Raw genomic sequence first — 25264 nt, forward strand, 5'->3', positions numbered from 1 at the left:
GACCATCTTTGAAAAACTTTGACAATTTCATTACGTAAATGTAAAGGACTTGATGATGTTATTTTTGAAACGCCTCCCCCTCTCAAAAAAAAAAAAAAAAAAAAAAAACATGAGTCGTAAAATGTTTTCTCGGAGCAATATTTCTTCATATAATGAACAAAAGTGAAAATCCAAACTGTAAGAAAACTCTATTTGAAATTTTTCACACAAACGTTTGACCGCTCTTGAAATGAGCAAAGTTGAAGACACATATTAACGCCACCTACTGAAGGCAACTATAAAACCGTCATTTTAAATTATTTGATCCGGGTGAAGATTATCAATAAATAATCAGACACTACTAAATACATAACTACCCATAAGCATCAAAGAAATCGTCACTTTATCACATACGCAAAGTAACTTTGTACCTGACCATAATTTACTGATAGTCAGTGGAGAAAACATGATCTAGAAACATTTGTAAATTCATCAGTACAAAACAAAAATTATCAAAAGATGGGATAGAAAGCCTGTGAAATAGTGTTAATACATGGGTTTCCAGCTGAAACAATTTTTGTTTGTTAAATAACAGAACACAAAAATTAGAAACGTATATGTTTATAGTTTTTTATACTGACGGCCATTGCGTCTAGCTTGATTAGAGAAACACACGTGGTGATAGATTTCTTGGTCCTAGATTAGATAGCTAACGTTCAAGAAGGTATCAACCTGCAATCGGTAGAAAAGAAAATCTTGGTGCTCATAAAATAATTATTATTTTGTTTCAGGTGCTCAAGTAAACATTCAAAACAATCAACTCAGAGCAATTATAATAAAAAGCTTTACAATATCATAACCATTGAGATGACTAATTATAGAAATATAGTACCTGCACAGAATACGACAGCTGAATAGTGATACTCTTTCGATTACATCTTTCTCATATGTCCGACTTTCCCGTATAATCAGACATACAACAGGATGGTTATTTAAGGAAGAGAAGCCGATAGTAACAGATCCCGAAGACACGTTGGAAAAGTAGTTAAATTACTGACTGATGTCTATCCAGGAACAAATACTATGTTAATAATTTAGGATTATGTCAAACTGATGATTAAGAAAATGTAACAACTCATGTAACCAAAGTTCTCGACTTTTTAAAACACCAGCATGAGCTATATCACAAAAGTGAAAATCTGTAATGAAAGATTTTAGGCCGACCTTTTAGTGTCAAGGGATGGGATTGGATGGTATTTTTATTACTGTATTTACTTTTGTTTTATTTTACGGAAAAAACAAAAACGGCAAGAGAAACTGTTGTAAGAAATACGTATACCTTAAGCAGCAGAAGGACACACTACAAAAACTCTCCAACAGATCAAACTAAATAAACGTCTAATGAGAATTGAATACCCCTTTGACTATAAGGTGTCTGTACCGTAGGTTCATGTAGGTAGCATGTTTATGTTTTAGTAATGTAATGAGTTCATGTTATCAACACACACACACACACACACACGCCACAAAATATAAAACACTTTTTGTTGTCAATTTGATGTCATGCATCGCATGATAGTATGACCTGAGCATATTAATTTTCTCTTTGTTTCATTGCGATGGAATAGTAACTCTTCATACAATTCGAATTTCACTTTCTTTTCTTATCTCGCTTATTTGTATTCTCTTACATACTTCAGTTGAATATTTATCGATCTTGAATGATACAAATGTCTTATTGGAATACCACTGATCTCATTGGTGAAAAGTCTAGGAATATTCTTATTCATGTTTGTTAACGCGAATATCTTCTCCTTGGAATTGTCATTGCGACGTATAGCTACATACATAAAAAAATCAGTCTCTGCATTTACAGTCTCATTTTACTACCGTATTTGCTTTAAACTTTGTTCTAGTAAATTCGAACATCAACAAATTTTAAAACTCGCACAGTGTAAATCCATCCTAGATTGGAATGATTTAAATAACTGTCTTCTTTTCCAACTATCACTAATTCATCGCTAGTAATAATTTTTCCGGCAAATGACATTTTCTGTCATTTAGAAGCAATTTTGTATCTGCATATTTTAATTGATGTTCTTTTCCTGAGATTATATTTCTAAATACTATAGATCTTGTTACACTTGTCAAATGGTAGGAAACCCCAATCGAAAATATATTAGGCTCATCTGCAACCTATTACTGCATTTGATAACGCATTTGCCGAATAATGGAAACTGTGTCGGTCCTTTAACTAAGAACAATACAGACAACCAATACTTGTTGACCAAAAATGTGTGCGTCCACACGATTTCCAGACGCGATTCCATTTAAAAATATTAAAACTAATACTGCAAAATAAGCTTTAAAAATTGTTTTTATACTTTTTGGCCTTTCTAAATATATCCTGTCTGACCAAGGGTCAAATTTTGTGTCTGGGATTTTCCAACAACTTATGCATGGCATAGTCCTCCAACAGTTTAAATCTACTGCCTATCACCCTGAAACGGTCTCTGTAAAGGTTTGATCACTCTTTGAAGAATACGATTTGGTCGTATTGCTTTGATACAGGAAATGATTGTGATGAGGGTGTTCATTTGCTGTTGTTTGCTGTTAGGGAATCAATTGAAGAAACATTAGGTTTTAATCCTTTTAAACTGGTTTTCGAACATACAGTCCATGGACCATTGAAGTTATGAAAACAGAAACTTCTTTCAACAGAATATTCAGAGATTAATTTTCTTGACTGTCTCTCTGATTTGAAATATAATGTATAATTTGTCAAACTCTTGTGAAGACACAATAACTATATCTCGATCTACTCAGTCAAAAATTGAAATTAAGGTATTACTGAACTACACAGGAAAAATGTATCATATACCTCAAAATCCTCTTCAGGCTACGTATTATGGTTTGTACAATTGAAAAGAAAGTAAGTGCTTAAATTATATCATTAACGCTCCTTGGAGGAGAAAGCATATTTAGCTTTGTCATACAAATTTGTTAAAGGTGTATTTTGATAGCGATAATGCATCTCATGATTCGATCTATTTAGCTGTATCTATATTACACTGTGAAGGTGCAAACTGTCAAATGCAATCGTACAGTAGTGACTTTGGTTTAACCAATCTTCGGAATTCAGAAATGTTAAATAATCCGAACCAGAAACGTTTACTAAACAGCTATAAAGTGAATATGAACACTTGTTTCCAGATGTTACAACACGAACATATAAAATCGACCATGACGTTGAAATTGTTGATTCCACACCTGCGAAACAGAATCCTTACAGGATAAACACATCTTACTGAGATAAGTATCAACAGAGCATGACGTATGAGGAAGTGAGAATATGATCACATATCAAGGATACGGCCAAGTTTCCTTAGCCAATAATGGATTTAAAGTGGCTCTCTCGGATTATACTTGAATGGGGTGAGTCGCTCAGTCTTGCAAGCATCTTTCAGAGAATGATTATTGAGGCATATATATATATATATATATATATATATATATATATATATATATATATATATATATATATGAATTGATAGGGGGAATAAAGAGAGAACAAGTGCAAGCATGATCGATTTATTATGACAAACTGTTATTTTACGTAGACGGGATGTACCATGTAAATACGCGTAGCTAGTTAGATAGTTGAAGGGGAATACGAACATCAATTAGTGGGTTAACTGGACACACGTATGAAGATTTCGTTGCTTTTAATCTGCAACTAAGTCTACTACTCACTGCTATATGTCACCAGCACCACAACCTTAGCATTCTACACTATAAATGGTTCTTTATTGACTAGTACTATTGATGTTGCTGCCACCGATGCTAATAGTTGTATTACTGTAAACTGCAGCTGCTGTTTCTACTGATGATGATGATGATGATGATGATGAAGATGATGATGAAGATGATATAGAAGTGGCGACTGCAGCGGTTTATACGGCATTATATGCCTACACACATACACACACACACACACACACACACACGCACATATATATATCCAAATTGCGAGCGAGATGCTTGTACGCACGATAACAATAGCAAAGAATTAAGATTACTGCTGGACTTTGTCTAATTATAATGAAAATATCTTCACCCAGGGTTCCTATTTTACATTGTTTCCGTAAAAGTAAGCAGAGCTGCTCACTAAGCAAGTGTTACATGACTAATAATGAGATTGCTGCAGACAGTGGAGTATCAGACCATACAAAACCAATTCACCATTACTGTCCGTAGTTACCATCGCCACTTCTCAATTGAAATATATAATCTTTACAGAAGTGTCTCTTAGAAAATGAAAAGGTAAAAAACGTTGCATTATTCAGATCAAATCTCGGAAGGTGAAAAAGCGCTATGTGCAGCGCTATTATCATTATCTCTAAACTTCCTGGTAAAGATGAACCAGCGCATGCTAAACAATAAAATTAGCACAGCTAAAAAACAAAAAAAACTACATTGCTTTTTAAGCATACATGATAACGTCAAGCAAATAAATATATTTATACAAACATCCAACCATCCATCCATCTATCCATCTATCCATACATACATACATACATACATACATACTGAGATAAGTATCAACAGAGCATGACGTATGAGGAAGTGAGAATATGATCACATATCAAGGATACGGCCAAGTTTCCTTAGCCAACAATGGATTTAAAGTGGCTCTCTCGGATTATACTTGAATTGGGTCGTTCAGTCTTGTAAGCATCTTTCAGAGAATAACTATTGAGGCATATATATATATATATATATATATATATATATATATATATATATATAGCAACTAGTACATGTACGCTTTTAACATTCTAAACGGATGATGAATTGATAGGGGGAATAAAGAAAGAACAAATGCAAGCATGATCGATTTATTATGACAAACTGTTATTTTACGTAGACGGGTGAGTATCATGTAAATACGCGTAGCTAGGTAGATAGTTGAAGGGGAATACGAACATGAGTTAGTGGGTTAACTGGACACACGTATGAAGATTTCTTCGCTTTTAATCTGCAACTAAGTCTACTACTCACTGCTATATATGTCACCAGCACCACAACCTTAGCATTCTACACTATACATGGTTCTTTATTGACTAGTACTATTGATGTTGCTGCCACTGATGCTAATAGTTGTATTACTGTAAACTGCAACTGCTGTTTCTACTGATGATGATGATGATGATGATGATGATGATGACATAGAAGTGGCTACTGCAGCGGTTTATACGGCATTATATGCCTGCACACACACACACACACACACACATATATATATATATATATATATATATATATATATATATATATATATATATATATATATACACATATACATACATACATACACACACACACGGGGGCCACGAGTGGCCGAGTGGTCTAAAGCGCTCTTCGTTACGGATCACTGCCATCTCACCTCTGTCTGCGGCGGTTCGAGTCTAGGATTCAGCCAATGTAGGTATGTGAGAAAGCTTGCCAGTAGCTTCTCGTGGGTCGGTGGTTCTTTCCGGGGTTTTCCTGGGTTCTTCCTCCACCATTAATACTGGCCGCCATGTATAGCCTATCGTGTGCTGAAAAATGGCGTTAAACCCCACAATAACAACAACAACAACAACAACACACACACACACGCACACACACACAAATTATTTCTGTCGTACTTTTTTCCTTAATGTGAACAATGACGGACCTTCTATTTTTAGCTCGTCACTGGAATGCTATAAATACATAAGAAACGTAAATCTTGTTTTCCTGTTCGGTTGCAGATTAAGGATGGAGTAGGACACACTGTATTTGAAAAAGGTATATGGTTTGTATATGTTTTTCACTCATTCTTATCATAAATGAATCCATATACGATACGGTGTATATTATAATCTGACGATGAATATTTAACATTTATATTGATCGTTTACCCGGCAATGTATATTAATGATTTTACTTTTATTTAACACGCCTAAAGGAGTGAAAGTTCCGAAAGTTAAGACACATTAATTGTATCTGACCCCATACCATTCATTTCACCATCTTGACATTGGAAAACTTGGCCTACGCGTTTTAAGGAGTGTAACTAGGACGGAATTCATAGGAATCACTCATTGGAACGAAGGACGATATGTCTTCTTTCAGACCTTACTCGGAGTCTAGTAACCCATCTGCCGGATATTATGAACTGAGTGATTTGTCTTCGTCCTTGTTATTGTTTTCATTGTCTAAGCGTAACTTGTTTTTATCATACAGCATAATGCTGAATGGTGTACAACTCTAGTTATGAAACTTCTTTTATGGAACACTGTTTCGTGCACGACATTATTGTACGGTGTAGAGGCCAAGTAAGAGTCTATTTGAATTCATCCCGGTGTTTCATTCATTGACACAAAATATCACAGTTTTTGACACGGAAATAACAGTATTCCTGCCACTGTTTTTAAACACAGTTGTTTGCGAACCGTACAGATAATATGTTCAACCAAACTGAGGTAGGATTAGTTTTAGATGAAACTAAAACAAACCTATCCACCCCCATTTATAATTAATTATAGGCTAAATCCCAAGTTATGTCTCATATTGTGCACACACTTCTCAAGCTCATTTCAGCATAAGTAGCAAGAGACCGTTTTGTAAATTGGCCCTGTCAAATTTCTTAAATTAAAGCTATGATCTATTATTGTTTAATAATAGATACGGATATATTTGTGAATTCGGTGTTTCGGGCTTGTGTTATTCTTGAAATTGATGTGAGGCAAGTACACCTCCCATAGTCACTTCACAGTATGTAGCCAGTGAAATACCAATATTCGGCTAGGAAGCAGAGCTAGCCACCTATAGCAATAAACACGTGGGTAGAATATCTCCGAATCTGCGTTGATACAACTATATCGCATTTCGTCTAGCTATTAAGTACACAATGTTTTTCAAAATTATTACCCAAGCAAAGGGCTTGCGTTTGCACTAAAGGCATCACGTGCTGTTAAAAATAGCCTTTGGACGTGAAAAATACATACATAAATTTGGGGTTGGACGCATAAACTTTTTATTGAATGAATTTCCATTGACTTGTCAGGGTAAATGAATGATATTCTTATGTTTTGCTTTATTATACCTATCCAAAAATATGGACCTTTTTGACCTCACTCGTGGATTTTATATTTTTATGAATTTTTCTATTAGGCAGGTATATGTGCCTTTAAATTTATGCATAAAAGCTGTCCCTTGTTTCCATACATGCTTACGGACCTGATACGCCGTTTTAAAGGTATTTTAAACACGGGCGAGTCCATGCTTTTACCAACAGGGAACACTGGCTATAAATGCTAATTCACTCCTTTTATATTACAAAACTGATCTTCACATCACTGGAGGCAAAAGTTAGAATAATGTACAAATGGGAACAATTGTTTGTCTTGTACCTAAGATGGGTCTTTTATTCTGTCTGGGTTAGATTTGTACGCGTGGATAAAGAATACAAATATGAGATTTGTTTTATGTGCATAAAAGATCTCGAACATACGTCAAGTAGCTATTCCGTATTTTCTTTTCTCTCCATAATCAGTTGTGTGGAAACCTTTCGCTCGACATGCTCGTCAAACATGGTCTCGCTTTTGGAAAATTAACATTTAAAGAAGTTACGATTTAAGAACAAATATTATTCCAAGATTTGGTGATAATCGGTCATTCGTTCAAGTACATACTGTTGGTCACAGTTACAAAACATTAATGCCTTTAACATACAAAGAATATTGGTGTAATTTCCTACCTGCTTTTGGGCAACATGTTTAATTTGAAGAAATATTATATATATATATATATATATATATATATATATATATATATATATATATATATATAACATTACATCACAACACATTATATTATATTATATTATATTATATTATATTATATTATATTATATTATATTTTGAATCGTTAACTTAATGCTCATTGTATCAGTTCTTTTACATTGATAATTGGTAAAATCTAGTTCTACTTTATCATGGGACCAAAAATGTCTCACAGGTAGTTATGTAAACATTTATTGCCAAGATTGTCTATCATTATTTCGGATAAATTTTATAAGTATTTTAGAATCTTAAGGCATGATGAGACTAAGCTTAATATTTTCAACAGCGGAACACAATGCTTTATGTAAGAATCATAGATAAAATAGAATACAGTAGCTCTGGTTCATGTAATTCGTGTATAGGTAATTATCTTTGAAATTATTTAGATAATACTTTCCTAATTTTGTTAAAAATTGATAGAATGATTTTTCTTTTATTGACTATTGCATAGAAATGAACGAAAATGCAAACTGTATGGCAACTTCTGGGCTTAAAGTTGAACAGGAGAAGTGCCTGACTGATTCAGTAGGAGACAAAAACGAAGCGCACACCGTTAAAGCAATATCAGCTATAGACCATACGACAGACAGCGATGAAAATCGAGGAACCTCATCAGTGGCAGAGTTGCTTACCGCTGATGATGCAAAATCCCAGAAGCATCTGGTACGCTGCGACCCTGCATCCCCAGAAGAGAAAGACTGGCTCGATAGACGACATCAGATTTTGGCATCATTGTATGGACAATGTGTCGGCGACGCAATTGGACTCCTATCCGAATTTATGAATATACAGCAGGCTGAGTATGTAAGTTACTTATGTGAGAAAACGGTCAGTTTAGATATGTTAATGATATGTTGAGATATTATATATATATTGTATGTAATGTTGTCGTATAATATCTCAGAATATCAATGGATGATTAAAAAGTCTTGAACAGTTGCGATCTTAGATTGTGGTTAACATTTGTATGGGCATGGAATTTATTACTCTAAATATATGATAGTCATTCATGCCATCAGTTTCATTCAAAAGTGTGCATAGCTGTTGTTGTTTTTTTAATGTTTTTGATGATGATCATGATGATGATGACGACGACAACGATGATGATGATCATAGCATTGATGATGCTAATATTGTATATATGTGCTGATCTCGGGGCATTGACTTTTTCCTTTTTCTTCTAACACCCATTTTCTTCAAATGAGTTGTCGATATCTTTTTTAACATGCCACGGTGAACAATTGAGACAGAGAGAGAGGTGAGGTCTATTAAAAGCAAAAGTTTGGTTTTAGACTGACCTCAGCTGCTTATTTCATTTACATAGAGAGAAGAAAATTTAACTTCGTCTGTTAATACAGTAGATCAGAAATGCGCAACGTCCTCCAGTGTGCAGGCCGGAAAAGCGATTTGTAAAGCCACACCATATGATGCAGATAAGCAGATAAAAACAGGTCATGGGCTGTAGGTTGCACATGTCTACAGTATGAATGTAAAAGAAAATGTGTAATAGTCATAAATTAGCACAAAAAAAGGTTAATTGAAATTTCTAGAATATCTTGCATTCCTTGTTTTCAAAGTTTTGTGATAACTAGCAGCAGAGGGGGCGAACAGACCGACCTTAGGAGGGTCCAAAACCCAAAATAAGGCTTCTAACTCAAAAAATATTTCGAGCTGAACATTTGCTTGAAATAAATGATTGTCTAAACAAATTGAGGTCTCCGGTTAATTAGACCATTTATTTTCCTGATCTGAAAACTCATGAAATGAACCAACTTGAGGTCATCGCCCCCTCTGCTGATATTAATCTATCCAAATATTTTATCAAGTCCAATACGATATCTTGTTCTAGGATCGTGCAAATTTATTGTTATAAACCCGTGCGGAGTAGTTTGCGCTCGTGAAAAGAAGTTTCTGAATTTAATTATATCCATGTCACCGCTGCACCAGGTTTGATGAATATTTCGCAACGTGTGTGTGTCTACGCCATTAAACACAACTAAAATATTACAGTTATCTCTGATCACTTTTGGTATTTGTGTGTATCGTTGAGTAACATAAATGACATCGGTATTTTTATGTCTACCACGGGAAAAAATCCTAGCTGGATTTGACTGTTTATCTAGCATCACATCATCATACACAACTAAATTATTAATAAATCCGTTTAAAACATCAACGGACGGTGCTTCATCAATATCTGTTATAAACTCTATAACATCATTATTTTCGTCCAGTAATCGCGCGTTTTCGTTAAAATCTTTAAGTACTTCATAACATCGTTGATCATCAGCGGATGGTGCTACCAAATACAACTTATCCCATTTCAACCATCTCATTATCAGATTAAGTAATAACTGCGTCTTACCCGATCCAGATGGTCCTATGATAATCATTCTGATGGAATTCGGTAGCGCAGGATGGTGTTTAACTGGCTCTCGCTGCCGAGTTGCTGAGAAATCAATTATATCCATATATATTATAACATGAATTTATATTGTTTACGCTGTAAAGTTAAAACTCCAACCACTGATTTAGCTACGGTTATAACAAAAAATAAAAAAATAGCGTATGGTGGAAAATGTTCTGTATGAGGTAGAAAGAAATTTTCGTTTTTACCTAATAGGCGCGGTGGTGATATTGCTAATTTGATGTCAAAGTTTCCAGGTGCTCCATGGGCTAAATACAGCGGAGAAAAACATCTACCAGGATATAATTATTGCGGTCCTGGTACTCGACTCGATATCAGGCTTGATAATCAGGATCAACCAAAACCAGGCGAGGAACCAGTAAACACTATTGATCGAGCTTGTCATGTTCATGATGTAGCTTATAAGAGTAAAAATCTACAAGATAGGCATATTGCAGATGTGAAATTAATTCATGCATTAAATTCCATAAAAAATAAAAATATCAGAGAATCATTAGCTAATTGGTTAGTAAGATCTGCGATGAAAAGTAAATTAACGCTAGGGGCTGGTAATATATAATGGAATCGATTTATTATTCACCAATTGGATACTGGAAGGGTAAAGCAGCAATTAGTAAACTCGCTGATGCAGCAGCGGTTAAACATTCTACTGCTAAAACGTGGTTGTCCAGGCAGGCAATATGGCAAATTTATCTACCACGTCCTAAGCAAATTCGATTTGCACATTTCAGTGTCAGTGTTCCTAATGAAGTTCATCAAGCTGATATTTTATTTTTACCATATGATACTGTACGTAGAAAAACGTACAAATACGCGCTAACTGTTGTTGATGTTGCAAGTAGATATAAAGAAGCAGAACCGTTAGCGACTAAAACAGCTGCTGAAGTAGCCGACGCATTTAAACGAATTTATCAACGAGGACCATTACGATGGCCACAGCTGCTGCAGGTTGATCCTGGCAAGGAATTTCTTGGTCCAGTATCATCGTTGATGAAACAACATAATACCAAAATACGACGAGGACATACTGCAATTCATCGTGATCAGGCAATTGTTGAGCGATTTAATCGAACACTTGCCGAGCGGTTATTTGGATATCAATACGCGAAGGAATTTATTCAGGATACGAGATCTCGTGAATGGGTGGCAAGATTATCAAATGTGATAGCAGCGTTAAATAATGAAGTAACTCGAACGACCAACATGAAACCTATTAATGCAATTGCAAGCGTGCACATACCTACACAACGACGTGATCTTCCAGCGCAGCCAGTATTAGGTAATATCACTGTAAGGTATTTATATGAGCCGGGCGAACTCGAAGGTGGTAAAAAAAGAGCGACTGATCCTATTTGGAGTGTTACCACACATAAGATATCCACCGTAACTAGATCCTCAGGTAGACCCGCAATCTACAGACTAGATTCGGCTGCCCCTCAACGCGGATTTGTACGTGAACAATTACAAGTAATCCCCACGGATACACAATTACCACCAAAATCACTTAACTAGCACCACGACGTCGATTACATTCAAGACAGGTCAACATGATATTTTCTCGTGTATGACCAAGATTGTTATTTTTTCTATCTATGGTAAATTGTCTTGGATCATTTTTCAGATACCGCCATAACATTATACAATTACAACTTGCACAATGATTATTCTGTTGTTGTTTCAGCGCATTAATAAAATCAACATCAAGATCAAAATTGCGTTTATTTTTTTTTTATCACACTGTTTATAACCAGATAATTTTTTTCTTATTATATCACCGTCAACATCATCATCACTAATCACTGACGAGTCCATGAATATCCGTCTCAATTGAGATATTTTTCTAACTCGAGACACTGCAAGATAAACCAAGTTCGACCATTCGATGTGATCATCAACGATCCAAACAACTGTATCAGTAATAGTTAATCCCTGAGATGAATGAATCGTCATCGCGTATCCGAGCGTCCACGGGGATTTATCAGCACGTAGAGCATCTTCAACAACATCAACGTCGACTGCAACAATATCATTCAATACAAGATTCTGTTTCCTCTTTGACTCTCCTGGTATATCAACGTCGATATTTTGCCGTCGCGTATCTGCTGGTCGATAACATAGTGGAACTGACAACGTTGGAAACTTTTCTCGTTGTAACTGAAACAACTCCCGCTGAAGTGTATCACGAACTATCTTTCTACTTGCATCTATCAAATCGTTTGGTCGCCACGTTTGCAGAAAGTCTTTCATGGGTGTTTCTGAAATTATCTCGCGCATTACTTCACACTGTATTTTATTCGGTTGTAGTCTGATTAATTTTTTAAATTCCTTCAACGCTGCATCAAGTGCTCTATGATCATCAGTTATTTCTTCAGCGTGATCAACGAAATTTTTCAGCCAATCATGTGGAGATGGTCCAGCTACAGGTGGTGGTTGACCGTGATCGCCGCACATTATCACAGCAGTATTTCTTGTTAACAACCAATCAAGAAATGTTTTTAATGTTTCTAGCGGTACAGTGCATATTTCATCCCATATTATAATCCTTGGAATGTATTTCTCGCCCATCCTTAAAGATGTCCATGTATCACCCTTCCATCGAAAAAAGCTGTGATAAGTACAGGAATTAACACCGCGTTGTTTCATCTCTCGCGCGAGTCTATGTGTAGGTGTTAGCACGATCATATCTGAATTCTGAAATAGTTCGATAGCTCGAGTGGTTTTACCAGAACCCCAGGTCCGTTTAGATAAACCGTTTTGTGTCTAGTTATTGGATCGTATACCGATGGTAACAACGAAGTTGTCAACGTTTGATATTTTTTACAGTAAATATCTTTAACCGCAACATCAGCGGATTCGGAATAATCGAGCATATATTCCTTTTTTATTCTCCACGAACCCCACGATGCATAAGTGCCTATGTTTAATTTTTCTAACAGTATTGAATGTTTTTTAACTTATATAGAACGAATCAGTAGCAACTCTGACGGCATGCGTAGAAACCTTATTTATTATCGATAATAGATTTATTGAAACATACGCGAGCATCGATGATCTTAAATGAGTATACTGAGGTGACTCACCGTCCATGTAGCTCACAATGGTACCTAGTTTATTTCCATTTGACAAGAAAGCTGTTTCTCGACTTACAAACGTGTTCTTGTTCGTTTTATCAGCGATTATAAAATCTAACTCAGCGTCGTCCATGATCAATCTTGTACAATGTCGTCTGTGATCATATGCTGCTCCTTGGGTAAATTTGCCAATTATTTTTCTACCAAGATCCTTCAAATCGGTTTCATTCGAATGTGGTAACCAAACTTCGGTTTGTTTTCGATATGATATAATTGCTTCGCTGATTGTAAGCGATATTAACATCGTGCAATCAAGCATATACCGTAATAGTACTATTGGTGTCCACATTTTTTCTGAAAAATGTTTTCCAAACCAAACATAACAAATTGCATGGAGTCCTTTAGACATTTCGAATGACTCGATACGAGCAAATCCAGTCAGGTCAAAATCCGGTAATGGTCCATTTATCGATACTCGCGTCATTTCGTGTGTCGGATGACCGAATCGCTCAAAATACACAGAACAATCTCCGTATCCAAGAAAACTTCCGGGATAACACGCAACCATATCAACTGAAATAACATCTCTGTGATCGTATTTAGTATTCCATAGTCCGCCGTGTCCATATTCGACACAACTGGATACTATGTCATTGAGAAAATCAAACCGAGTTGGTTTCCACGAATTTTTCTTTCTAGCAAAATGAGCCGCAACTGACGGAACAGTAAAACAGTTGCTCAATAATTCGTCAGTGTCACCAGTATATTGCAGTGCAAGATTTTTCATTTTCTCGTGAAGAGGATTTGTTCGATAAATAACACCATTTGGTCTCACAAACTGATCAAATTGATTATTTTCTTCCACGCAAGACTGAAATAACCATACTGACACAGGATCGTTTTTACTTATTTCGTTAATAAAATCAAACATGTCTCCGGGATAACAATTAATAGTTCGATCTCGTGGAAATATTGTTACTGCGTTAGTCCACGCGTGTGCGTTATGATCAATAATTTCGATCGAAGCTCCTTTTGATCTATATTTTGATTCATACAAAATTTCTCCTGTTATCGTCGCTACGGTTATTGGAAATTTTAATTTTTTTCCTAACTCAGCGACATCTTTAATAGACGCACCAGTATCTTTAACCATTTCTCCCCACGTGTTTATTATTTTACGTCTTTTATCCGTTAGACCGTTTCCACGAGTCGAAACGGTAAAATGTTCTGTTACTCGTTCAGTTACACAATTTATTTTTGAAAATTTCATCGGCGCTAGTTTATCAACGCTAGGTTTTTCATTTATCACATGGATTCCTTAAATAACCGCGGTCACAGGATATGCTCGTTCATAATACGGTTTGTCAATGCCAGTCAATAGACCTGGTTTGGAATCTTTACTTAGTACGACAGTTTTTTTATTACCGTGGACAGGATCATATTTGTCACGGATAATCCAATCATTTGTTTCTGTCAACACGACGAATTTTATTCTGAAAAGATACTTGCGATTATCAAGATAGTTAATGATAATTGCTGCTCGTTTGTCGTTCATCATAGAGTTAATGATATTTTTGTCGCGTATAATCTTGAACTTTGACCAAACATAAGATGCACCATCTGTGTGAAATTCTTTCTTGGCGTCGTGAATTTTATTAATCAAACTTTTATTTTTCGGATCAACCAGATCTCGTACTGGTAAGTCTGGAGATATTCTGTCGAGGTTGAATTTATCCACGCTCCAGGGCTTTATTCGGGATAATCTATCGAATTCGTTCATACTATATTTCAGACAAGTATATAAATTAAAATATTATGTATACAATGTCTCAATGCAGATGGCTCATGGTGGGTTCATTAACTCGTTGTAATAAATCCTGTAAAAAGGAATTCTGCGGACAACACATGCAGTGCGTTAACCGTGGAAGCTTAGGACCAATACCATGTCTGCGATGTGGTACTGGAGTGCGAGGAAAAACAAAATTATGTGGAAAGTGCGGAGGAAAACGGTTCAGAGAGCTTAAAAGATATTATGACCAAAAAAAATAATAATAGTGAAAATGCTATAAAATCCGTGGAGGATTATCTAACTAAGTTTTCAGACAAACAATGATTTAAACAAATAATAGTATCATATATGGAGCAAAATGAATTTGTCCAACATCCTACAATAACAAACTACGAATCAAATATTTATGGCATGATCAGAAATTGTATGCTTAAAAGACCGGTTGGTTTTGTCATTAATACTGGTTATCTAATGTTTACTGCTGGAAGGAAAAATTATCTCTGTCATCGTTTCACATACGAGTGTTTCAACGGATTGATCGAAGATGGTTTTGTTATTGATCATATTGACGGGGATCCTCAGAACAACTCCTTATCCAACCTTCGTGTTGTCACGCAAAGCATGAACTCTGCACATGGTAATACTGGAAGATGTAAGACAGTTTCTAGAAGGGTGATCAAGGCTACAAACACAGAAACTGGCAAAGAAATTATATTTCAGTCTATGAACGCGGCTGCGAAATATTTTGATATTAACTCGCGTGTGGTAAAATACGTCGCAGAAAATATAACCAAATCTACTTTCTCAAAGAAATATAAGCAGAAAATCATCTTTCAGTATCAATAATTATCATCACCACATTATTAACTATCATAACCACCTCGAATTATATTTATTATATGGAGTCGCTGTATGCCCCCCCCCTTATACTACTGAATTTTTAATTATGCAAAAGGGAGATTACTTTGTAATATATAGTTTTCTTCGTAAATTTCCGATTTTTATGGTCAGATTAACCATTTACGTCGTAATTAATTACTCGTAGAAGTATATTTATGGTTTCTAAATATATGAACGTATTTCCCATCATACAACATAGCGAGAAACTGAGGTAACTTGACCGTTGTTATTGATCCGCAAGTAGTTGTAGGCAGAACATGCTGCATTTACAATCTGCTTAGAAACCGTTGTTATGCACAAATCGATATGCAGGTGTATTCATACCGCTTAGGGCTGATACGCAGGTTTGTATTTGCAGTCTGTTACGAAAAACGCTGTTATAATACAGATATATTCAGAAACCGTTGTTATAATACAGATATATTCAGAAACCGTTATTTTAATGTAGAAACAGTTATTTAAATGTAGAAACTATTCCGCTGTTTTAATTCAGAAATGCTGTAGCTATATATTAACTTCCGAAACATATAGTGTTAGATGAATTCGATAGCTCAATCCGTATCGTATTGGACTGTGACGCTCGCGGTCCAGGATCGAATCCCATGACTGACAATTGGTCGGGTGGTTACGCATATTAGCGATTTTTATAATTAATTGGGGCACCGCCAGCCCCTCTCCGCTCTCAGAACCACCCAAACCACATATCACCGGTGGTTAATACATGTTTTGTATTACCTACGGGTTGATTATTGAGGTAGGTGGTTCTGTTGAGCGGAGAAAATGGCCTCATTCATTCATTTTATCTCATTATATATATTTCATCTCATTTCATCCATTCATTCATTTCATTAATTTCATTTCATACTTAATGAACCTGCTAAAAGACTCGAATAGAGGTTCATCCATAATATATGTTTGTGCCGTCCCCCTTCTTGGGCCTCTAGACCGTTGTTTGACGGGTTAGAAGCTCTCGTAGAAGGAATATTTCGTGTGCCTGATGAACTTGATAGAATGCGATGGCAAGCTATGACTTCTTGGTTGTACTGTCTTTCATTCATTGCATACTTAAACCTGCTAAAAGACTCGAATAGAGGTTCACATTTCATAATATATGTTTGTGCTGTCCTTGAAACATCCCGACGAACTCGCTAAACACTCGCTAGGGGTTCTATAGGGATAATTTTTTTATTTTAAATATATATATACTAAATAATGAACTACGAAAATATCAGTGATGTAATTGTTGCTATTAAAAAATTGGAAAAAGATGGAATTAATATATCTAATGAACTAAATCCTGAAAAAAATAGTTTCTGATTTTGAGATTTTACAAGAACGTAAAAACCAAGGAATACACACACTATCATCTGAATATAAGCTCATGAAACGGATTCAGGCGGCAATGTTTCAGTAGCTAGCTACCGTAGAAGATAATCAGGTGAAGGAATTCGTTCCTCTCTCTGCCGCAGTGGAAGGAATTAGATCGCTGTTATCCCACGAGTACGAGGAAAAGAAAACAATTATTTCTCGCATAAGACTATTAAGAAAAATTATGTTAGCGAGTAACCTAGTTGGTGAAAAGATCCAAAGTAGTAATTCCGATGAAGATGACTGAGATCTTTGATCAGAAATATTATTCTGAGATTATATTTTATTTATTTCTGAATTTGATGGGTTAGTTGGTACTTAGATTTATGCAATTTATAACTCTGATTGGCTAGTTGGTACTCAGATTTATTATTTATTTCTGAATTATTATTTATTTTTTCTGAATTATTATTATTTATTCATAATTTTGATGGGCTACTTGGTACTCAGATTTATTATTATTTCTGAACTAATTTATTTATTTACTGAATTAATTTGTTTTTTTACTGAAATTTAACAAAATTGTACAAATTTCTTAATTTGAGTACCATTTACCCCATCAAAAACATAAAATTGTACAAATTTCTTAATTTTGAGTACCATTTACCACATCAAAATGAAGAATTTCTTAATTATTTCACAAAATACAACAAAATTGTACAAATTTCTTAATTTTTACTACCATTTACCCCATCAAATTTACAAAATTGTACAAATTTCTTAATTTTGAGTATTTTACAAATTATTTATTTACTGAATTAATTTATTTTTTTACTGAATTAATTTATTTATTTACTGAATTAATTTGTTTTTTTACTGAAATTTAACAAAATTGTACAAATTTCTTAATTTTGACTGCCATTTACCCCATCAAATTTACAAAATTGTACAAATTTCTTAATTTTGACTACCATTTACCCCATCAAATTTACAAAATTGTACAAATTTCTTAATTTTGACTAACATTTACCCCATCAAATTTAACAAAATTGCACAAATTTCTTAATTTTGAGTATAATTTTACAAATTATTTATTTCTGAATTATTATTTTATTTCTGAATTATTATTTATTTATAACTCTGATGGGTGAGTTGGTACTCAGATTTATGCAATTTATAACTCTGATGGGTGAGTTGGTACTCAGATTTATGCAATTTGCAATTTTGATGGGTGAGTTGGTACTCAGATTTATGTGAAATGATCAAATTTTCAGAAAAAAATAAAACATTTTAAAAAAGATGAATTTTTTAACAGATATATTTATTTATCTAAGTTGATCGACTTTGATGCAGGAGTGTGCCTGATCTCTGTTACAAATGATCTCGACGGAGTTCATCTAATTGTTCTTGTGTTAATAAGAAATCCTCGTTTCCGTGTTCATCAATAACTAAATTGCTCTGTGTTTTGTGAAAACGCGCATTTTCAAGTGTATAAAAACCCTCACATTAAGATTTCACATACAGATTTATTACAAGCTCTTCTCCACGTAGGTCAATTAAGCGATTAAGGTGGTCTGTGAGTTTGAAATTTATTCGTGACAAATACTGATTATGTGTGCGTAGATAAACAGGATTGGTTGGTACTTGTACGATGAAATCTCCAGGGGGAACTTGTGGTGTGAACGTGTACAGGATGTATCCTTGTTGAGCCTGATTTGATTTTCCAAGATCTATTTGATAACTGCCTTCGATTACGTCACAAACTAGATTAACCGCGACCGTCGACGTTATATTCACGATTCCCGGAGATACGTGTCTGCCGCCGCCGAGTGGATCATTATTATATCTAAGAACAGTTGCTGGTGGGGTTATTTTTGTCCATGCATCAAGTATTTTAGGAAAGAACTCATCAATGACATCATTGACAGGTTTTCTTAATCCATTTGGATTATAATTAGGGAACTTAAACGTTACAATGTCAGCTTCGGGTATTTTGTATTTGGTTGAGAAAAACCTTCTATAATCGCCTGATGATTCAAAAACCAGGTTTATGATTCTGTTATGAAAATATTCAATGGTATCAGCTATATGATTTAAAATTTCTATTCGTTTAATAATTTCTTCACGCGTAGATGTCAAATCAGACAAATATTCATGAAAAAGAACACGTAAATTATCTAGTTGTTCTTTATGGTCTGAATTTATGATATTAATGACGTTATTGATATTTATATCGTAAAATGAATTATACAGGTTATTACCGTCATCAGCGTTGTGTAAAAGCCAATAGTATTCACCAATATTATTGACATGAAATTGATCACGTTTATCCCATACCCGTTTTTCTATGTTCCACCAAAAACTTGTATAATTCATTTTAATATTATGATGAAAACTCTTCGTCGATGTAAAATCAGCCCGAGTTGGTTCTGGTATCTGTGCAGGTAGTTGTGGTGTTATTTCAGGCCAGCCCAGCACGGATCTGATTGTAGATTGATAAATATCAACGACGTAATCAGGCGAGTTTATTTCAATCGTCGAGGACAGCGTCGGCTCGTGAACATTAATCGATATTTTGGCTTCTTTTCCTGTTATTGATTTTATTCTACGCGCAAATTCATCATTTATTTGTTCGACCTCTTAACTACCAGTTGGTATTCCAACAACAACCCAGTCAGGTGTTCCATCGGGTTTGTTTTTATCAGCAAATACAAGCGAATTATTTGCTGGTGTACCATTAAATGATTTTGATCTGATATTTGGCCAGCTGTAATATACTCGTAATTGTGCTAGTGCAATTTCATTCGCGCGAATTGCTGTTGGAAAATTGATGTTAAATTCAGGATTAATCGAGCTTAGCGAGATCATCGTGGTCTTGTGCGGGGTTGTGTTCGTCACGATCTGCTGCAGTAATTCCGTCATTATTGATACTCGTACCTTTAATACCAGCGCAATTGTATACGCTGATCATCATTGAAAACTCAAAATCGGATATAATTCAATCATTGAGACTCGCTGATAACAACGAGGATAACCTCGTGTATGCGACAGTTGCTATGTGTAATTTTATCTTGTAATCGGATAATTTTTCATTCGTGCAAGTACATATTTTTTTTGCAATGATATTAAGCACACCTGCAATTGTCGTAGTTGCACAAACACAAATAGTCACAGCTACTGGTGCCATCATTGTTACCGCGGATAATATTATTCCGCTTCCGGCAACAACAGCGGATACCGAATAATCAACAACGTCGATGATAACCAATCGTCGTTGATACTTTTTTATTTTTACTGTATATTGTTCGACTCGATCTTTCAACGCTGCCTGCCATTCACGCGCTTGATTGTACCTAAATCCTTGAACGTCGATAGTACTCATTATATTTTATGCCGTAACCAATTGAGGTGTTTCAGCTACAAATTCCAAACACCACCAGAAGGACGTTGCGGTTAATTTCTTATCAGCTGCTTCCAGAATAAATATTTCCTCGGTTCCGTTATTTAATATGATAGACACAACTCCAGAAAACCTGTCGGTGGAATGACGCCATGGGTACGTTGTAAAAATCTCGAATTTTGCAGCACTAAACACAGACAGCCTGTACACGCCAGTGACCGTTGCGGTATATTTGATAGTTTTATTTTGCTGTGACCATGTTGCAAATCCAGATGACACCGTGCATACGATATTGGTAATATGCCCGAAAGTTATTCCGGCTGGGATTTTAATCAGACTGGTTTTATTAACGATCTCAGGAATTCCCGCTACGATGTTTTGCTGTGTTTGTTTGATCGTGTCCAGGTTAGTTTTGATATCAACGAGTTTCATGTCAATGGCGTGCGGAGTGCCGAAGAATTTATCTATGGATTCGTCGGTTTTTTGAAAATTTCTTCGAAATCTTCCAAAAGCGCCTACGTGAACATCATACTCGGCTCTCAGCGTGGATAATTTATTATCTACGATACCATAGCTAATGTCAACATAATTTTTCGTTGCAGCATCTTCACCGGATGTTGGATCTCCTAAATCTACTATTTTATTTCCGTTCATGCTAAGTTCACCTGTCATTGTGTCACCGGTATTTTTTACGCGATTAGCGACAGCTGCCGTAATTTGATTTCTGATGGTTGTAAACGATATACTTGAATCCCTGATTCTGCCGCTGTCAGTAAACACAGGTATATTATCCGTAACTGCACCAAATACTCGTCGAATTATATCATTCCATTTGATATTGCTGCTTTTTAGTTTACCATGTCGATCCTGAAAAATAACAACCTCATCTGGGTCAACTCCAGCCAGGTTCATAATATCAGCGAGGTCATCCTTAGTCGCGTACTTCGATAGATCAACGTCGCCGGGCTTTTTCTTAACGCGTGAGGAAGATCTTCCGTAAATATCAACCATTATAATAAGACCTGTTGTTTAAAACGAATCGGTTGCTTGTATAATCATGCACGACTTTATGTGGCGGCCTGGATGATTTTGATATAGCGTCAAGTACATTAATTACTTCACGGCCGCATATTGGCGGATCTGTCACTGTTTGTGTGGGTAGCGTTGAATACCAAACTTTGGAACCAGAGGTTCTTGCGTGAAGTGGTGAAACATACTTGATAAATTCAACAGGTGGAGCTAACCCGTATGAATCAAAATAAACGATTCCACGTGGATCAACCGCGTATGATACCCAATGAGTACCAGGTCCGGAACGTTCGTCGAGATTAATAATACCTGTTTCGAGTTTGTTTGGTTGTTTTGGTAATTGATCTCGCATGAAAACACCTCTAAAGGCTTTTATTTTTAATCGTTTAGCAGCATCAAGTAAATCAAAATTTGATGCTGGAACGTCTAACGTGGAAGCCTTAGACCTCTTCCCCAACGAGATCCTGGCAATCTTAAGCCGCGTCCCCTTTTTTGTATCCACTTCCTGTTGCTTTCTTTAGAGCCATTCCAGCAGCTGTTCCAACAGCACCTAACGCGGCTGCTTTTGCTACGGCTGGCGCGGCAGCAGCTATTAACGCTGGAATATCCGCGAGAAGTGGAAAAATACCGCCTGTTTTAATTGAGTCTTTAACCGCACCCGCAGAGAGATTGAGTTTGACGCCTGTTTTTGATTGTTTAGCGTCGTTGAAATGTTTAAGCTGGCGTTCTGATAATGATAGCTTATTTTGACCACCCGTGATCTGATCTCGCTTTAGTGATATTTTCATGCCGCAGTTTTTTCCTGAATTTGATTGAAGGTTTTTAATCTGACCGTGAGTCAGACTGACACTAACGTGTTGATATGGCATTTTATGACAATACTCGTGTTTTTAAATAACATGATTAAAGATTTTCCACTGGTGCATCAACGACTCTCATTCGACCACTACCACCTTCAAGTAACATGGCTTTATCGCTGAGCATAACCGCGATTGCTTTGTAGGCGCCGCGAACAAGTGGTGGACCAGCTATATCAGGAGGAGGGTTAGTAACACGAGCTCGAAAGTGTATATCAACGACAGATTGTTTGGATAAATCAAGATGTTCCAACGAAAAGTAATAAATCTGACATAGTTTTGTAAAATCTAACTGTGATATTTGCAGCCCAGTATCTACGTTTTGATCACGTCCCATAAATGACATCAAACGATGATATGCACGCGCTACGTGATTTTGATCAAAATTTAACAATATAGCCTCAGCCGGTTCTTGATGTCCATTTATCCGCAAGGAAACTTCATTAACTCCAAGGTTGTCAAATATCATATGTGAATGTAATTGATTATTCGTCCGATTATTATTTTGCAGCGCAATAAAAATATGTCGTGGTGCAGAAACACCCTGTTGTGATGCTATATTCCATGTAAATAAACCATTAACAGTGCTTTGAACAGCATCTGTGGTTACTGTTAACCATGATATCAATGATTTACCGCCTTGATTCATAAAAGATAGTAGTTTTTGTTCTTCAATAATAGATGGAATCATTACTGGCATCCACAATGAAAGCTTTGATATATTTACTTTACCATCATCATCAATACCAACACCTCGCCAGATTGCATCATTATCATCACCTTTTCTTACGAGCACAACTGTGTGTTTAGCTCCAAAGATGACCTTTCTAACGTTTCTGCAAAATCCAAAGATGTGAGATAATGGAATTGCACATGAAAAATTTCTATTATTTCCTGACAACGCTGCTTGGCGTGTTGCAAATCCTAGGTTGAAAGTCGCGCTATAGCCTCGTACAATATCAAAATCAGCGGCTGGTCTGGCTGCGTATTCAGGACCTTCATCAACTGGTTGTGGATTAATTGCAGTATTTTGTGGTGTTCGTATTTTAGCATACCTGATATGATCAGCGTGGTTGGTAATATCCTTGGCAAACATAATTGTTGGACCGGCTGATCTTGTGTAATCATCAGAATATCTCGCTAGATCAATTATTGTTGTGGCAACATCGACATCCTTCTGAATTGATTCAATATTTTTTCCATCAATCATGTATGTGGCGCTATCAAACAACGCCATAATCCCGTTGTTGACAAAACCAACTCGCAAATTGGCACCATATGCCGTATTATCCCCCTTTATAAGTTCACCTTCTACTTCAATAAACGCCTCAGCAGGCAAGAAATATCTACTTATATCATGAACCTGTAATTCGATTCTACCCCGCTGATTTGGTTGTCTTGCATCATAGGAATAAAATTGATAATCACGCACTGATTCATCTTTGAGGACCGGTGCATCCATGTCAAATGCTGGGTCGGACATGCGTTTAAACATTTTATTGTAATTACCATTTTTCCAAATGGTAATCATCGTCGACGAAGACCGCTTCCTGCTATTAAATTCGCTGTTATATTTCTTTCTGCTTCTTCAGATAATTCCGCTAGTTTTTGATTTGCAGCCTGATTTGTTATTTTACTGACATTTGCTGGCATAACCTCAGTACTTGCCAGTTTCACTGGTGGTTGTTGTTTTCGTCTTATTAATCGTGCTAGTCTATCTTTGATCGCCGAGAACGCCTTACCAGCAACATTGACAATTGCACCAGGAGCTTTTTCACGAATAGCCTCAATAGCCTTCATACCTAATTGTTTTGCAATCGGTATTGCTTTTGGAGCCATCCTTCTAAATAAACCCTGAATAACATCACCAAGTCCATCTCCGTAAATTACTTTGTAATTTGGCAGTCGTGAGTTTACTACCCTGACCATGATCGGTCCACGTTGAGCAGTATGTATAATCATTTTTATATACTGATTAATTAATTGTTTAGTCGCTGTGATAATCATCAGCACTTTCATCAATAAGTGAACGATAAATGCTGCGATCCATAATACCACCTTGAAATAATCTTCGACAAATATCAGATATTTCATTGGTTATTTCTGTTGAGTTATTTCCTGCACGTTTTCCCCCATAAGAACTTCTAACCGTGACACGTCATTGAGGATATTATCAGGACAAACAAAATTATTTCCCAAACCACTTCCCATTGCTCCTTCTTCTTCTGTTGTTTTCTTAAATGGTCTTAAGGGTGATCTTTTTTCTGTTGTTTTCTTAAATAGTCTTGAGGGTGATACTTCTTCTTCTTCCTCACTTATTGTTCTGAGAGATTGTGATACTTTTGATTCTTTTTGTGCAAGATACATGTCTATGTTTCTGCGATAATCATTATATACCTCATCATTGGAATAAACTCTATCTTTATTGAAATATATACGATATATCCATTTATACCAGATTTCGGGATTACTAATACGAGCGGAACTATATTCAGGCTTTAAAAGTTGTTCTTTTTTATCCTTACTTTCTGCTGCAAGTTTTGATAAAGTATCAACATCCCTAATTTCTCTTATGAATCTGATACCCGAACTGGTAAATTTATTATTCAGCATAATCATTTCCCTTTTATCG

At 35.7% G+C, this 25264-nt stretch overlaps 1 protein-coding gene across 2 annotated transcripts in view; it reads left to right on the forward strand.

Moving 5' to 3' along the window:
- The window catches only part of LOC149807553 (uncharacterized), a 61988-nt gene that overhangs the window by 20002 nt on the left and 16722 nt on the right, over positions 1–25264 (forward strand). The window contains exons 2-3 of one of the 2 annotated variants that reach the window (XM_089967635.1): positions 5775–5811; positions 8302–8654. In XM_089967635.1, the coding sequence (XP_089823761.1) occupies positions 5775–5811; positions 8302–8654 (390 nt within the window). Of the gene's footprint in view, positions 1–5774; positions 5812–6469; positions 6489–8301; positions 8655–25264 lie in introns of those variants that run through there. The other variant, XM_089967644.1, reaches the window with a different exon arrangement.

The sequence above is a fragment of the Sinohyriopsis cumingii genome, chromosome 1 (genome assembly GCF_028554795.1).
Source record: "Sinohyriopsis cumingii isolate HCF-2022 chromosome 1, ASM2855479v2, whole genome shotgun sequence".
NCBI lineage: Eukaryota > Metazoa > Mollusca > Bivalvia > Unionida > Unionidae > Sinohyriopsis > Sinohyriopsis cumingii.